General features: G+C 49.9%; 1 protein-coding gene across 1 annotated transcript in view; it reads right to left on the reverse strand.

Annotated features, from left to right (window-relative positions):
• Positions 1–3,101, reverse strand: part of IVD (isovaleryl-CoA dehydrogenase) — a gene marked incomplete at its 5' end in the record, with an annotated part of 17,899 nt that extends 14,798 nt beyond the window's left edge. The window contains 3 exon segments of the mRNA XM_006158724.3: positions 418–469; positions 671–760; positions 3,003–3,101. Coding sequence (XP_006158786.2) covers positions 418–469; positions 671–760; positions 3,003–3,101 — 241 coding nt within the window.
• Positions 3,102–3,127: the final 26 nt, after the last annotated feature.

Genomic DNA, 3,127 nt, shown 5'->3' on the forward strand with positions numbered 1-3,127 from the left:
GGCGTAAGTTTAAGCCACCGGGTCTGGGACTTGAATGGCAATCAACTACATGGGAGTCCAGAGACATAGCCATTACACCAACCACTGGTCCCCAAAATTAAAATAATTCTTAAAAAAAAAAAAAGAAAAAAAGAAATAGATAAACTTAAAATGAAAAGTATACAGAGTTTACGAGTCAATTATTCTGATCCAAGTGAAACACACTGGCTTAATCCTCATGCCTTCTGCACAGCACTGCCTAAAGAAGAGGCCTTCTTCCCTTGGCAGTCAGTCAACAGGCACTTTCTTGGGTCCAAGAGAAGGCAACCCATTCTAGATGTCTTTGAATATCATCTTTCCCCTCCCTTCTGGCTTCTGTCAGGAACTGCGTTAAAGGACACATAAGAAAAGCTCTCTTTTGGGAGAAACTATACTCACCGGGGGCTGTGATGCCCAGCATTCCCAGTTTTCCCAACTGCTTCCAAAACTCCTGCCAATGGAATGGAACAGATGGAGTGAGTTGTGAGGAGGCAGCCAGTCATATGTGGCTGAAACAATGAGACCCAAATGCTTCAGAGGAAGGAGCTGCATCGCCAATCAGAAGACTGTGTGAGCCTCTGCAGGCAGCCGTGCAGCGCCAAGACACCTCAGCCCCGCTCCCGACTGCCCCCGCCCAGGCCTCAAGACTCACTCGCAGGTTCTTGAACTCGTTTTCTTGATCAATCTCCTGGGCCTTGGGGGCCAGGTGCTCCTGAAGGAACTTAGCCAGGGTCTGTCGAAGCTATGAGAGAGGTGGACAGGTGCTACTGACTCCAGGACATCACTGCCACTGAGAGCACACTAAAGGCAAGAGGTCACAGCCTCACCACACACCACCAGACTGCAACGGAAGACCCACTAGTTTATGCTTCCTCAGAGCTCATCTTCTTCCTTTCCCTCCCCTTCCCTTCTTTTCCCTTCCTTTCCCTTCCTCCTTCTCTCGCTCTCTCTTTCTTCTTTCCTTTCTGTTTGCTGTAGGGACCATTCACTTGCTAGAGATGTGGAGAGAGAAAGAGGGAGGGAAAGTGGGAAAGCACTCTCCAGAGGGGGTGGCCACACTGTAATCCCTTCTCCTCTACTCCCCTCTTGGGATTTTGGACATGCACACACATGTGCTCAGAATGTATTTTGTGCCACCAGGTCTGGGACTCAATCATGTAGTTGGCCATATAGGATCCAACTGCTGTAACCACCAAGCTACCTGCTGGCCCTACCTTTCTTTCTTTTCTTTTTTTTTTTTTTGAGAGGTTTTCACTATAGGGGGCGTGCGCTCACCAGACAAACAGAGAGAAACATAGAGGCAGAAAGTGAGAAATCACTCCCCAGGGGGGATGGTCACGCTGTAATCCCTTCTCCTCCATTCTCCTCTCGGGATCTTGGGCGCGCACACACACGCGCCCAGTGTGAGTTTAAGCCACTGGGTCCGGGACTTGAACCGCGGTCGACTACGTGGGAGTCCAGCGACATAGCCATTATGCTAACTGCTGGTCCCTACCTTTCTTTCTTAAGTTCTTCAGTCTGGTCAGCTTGAAGATGCTTTTTTTTTTTTAGATTTATTTATTTATTTTTAAATTGTTATGATTATTATTTTTTTTTAATTTGTCATAGGGCATATATGGTTACCAGATAGAGACAGAGAGAGAGAGAGGAAGAGAGAGAAATGGGGGGGGGGATGGAGGAGTAAGAAAATGAGCTGCCAGATCTGGGACTTGAACCATGGTCGGCCATGTGGGAGTTTAGCACCTTAACCACCACACCACCTACTGGCCGTGAAGATAATATTTTAAATGCCGCTCCCCTTACATAAAATCATCCTAGAGCCAGCCAGGTGGTATGGTGGTTTAAGTGGCTTGATCCCATATGGCCAACTGTGTGGCTGGAATCCTGGACCTGATGGCTTGGAAACCATGTTGGGAGCATGTGCAAATGTGCCTAAAATCCCAGGAGAAGGGAGAAGGGACTGTGGCATGGCCATCCCTCCACAGGATGCTTTCTCACTTTCTCTCTCTCTCTCTCTTTCTCTCTCCAGCAAGTACCCATGCCCTATAGCAAAAAATAAAATCATTCCATGGTTTCCCATTGACCAAGAATAAAACACAAGCTCCTTACCCAGTCCTGCAAGGCCCTGCATGAGCTGCTGACCCTGCTGGCCTTCCCAGTGCGTGCACCTCCCACTCACTGGGCTCCAGCCACACCCCTTTCAGTTCTTTGCACAAGTCATGATCTTTTCTGCTAGAGTCTGAATAAAGATTACAAACTGCTCTTGGCAGGAAAGTCTGAGAATCAAGATTGAAAGCGTTCTGCTTGAGGTGATTCAATGAAGTTCTCTTGGCTGGTTATAAACTCAAACGCAGTTTGGACTTCTGGCAAGCTCACAAACATGCTTAGAACAGGGGAATTACATTCCCAGGCACAGTATCCAGCTTCCTAGTGAACACAGCCTCCTTGCGCCAGATCCTTTCAAGCTCTTGTTCAACTTTGTGCTTTGACCCAACGGATTGAAGAATGATAGCAGGTCACACTACATTTCAAACCCACCAAAGTGTTCCTGGAAGAAGATGCCGGGTGAGTATGATAGTGATACTATCATACTCATACAGGTCTGAGCACCATAGCTTTTGGCAGAGTTCCCGTATAAAAGGACTACAGGAAGTTTGAGGGCCCTTTTGCCACAACCGGTCGCCCTGGTCAGTCGTCTACTAAAGCACCGCTAGTCTTCCAGAAGCTTTCCAATCCTCGACTCCAATCTAATCTACCTTCTGGCAGTCCAGCCTCGCGGCGTCAAAATTTCCCTCCATAAAGGTGAAGCTGAGGTCACAAACCGGGTCCCAAAGAGGGAGGACCAGATCTCCACCCCCGTCCCCAAGTCGGAGCTCCCGCAGCAGGGCGGGCGCTGGACGGCGAGCGCAGCGACGACCACCGGGCAGGGCCAAGGGGATTGGGGGAAGAGGCCTTGGGGCTGGAAAGGGGGTCAGCGTTCCTACCTGCTTCTGCTCCTCGTTTAGCCCGTTGATGTCATCATCCACGGGTAACAGCGAGTGCGCCCGCTGGGGAACGAGGCCAGCGAGCCGCGGCAGCGGCAGGGGCGGCAAACGCCCCCAGGCTGCCA

Source organism: Tupaia chinensis, unplaced genomic scaffold (assembly GCF_000334495.1).
Source record: "Tupaia chinensis unplaced genomic scaffold, TupChi_1.0 Scaffold000605_1, whole genome shotgun sequence".
NCBI lineage: Eukaryota > Metazoa > Chordata > Mammalia > Scandentia > Tupaiidae > Tupaia > Tupaia belangeri.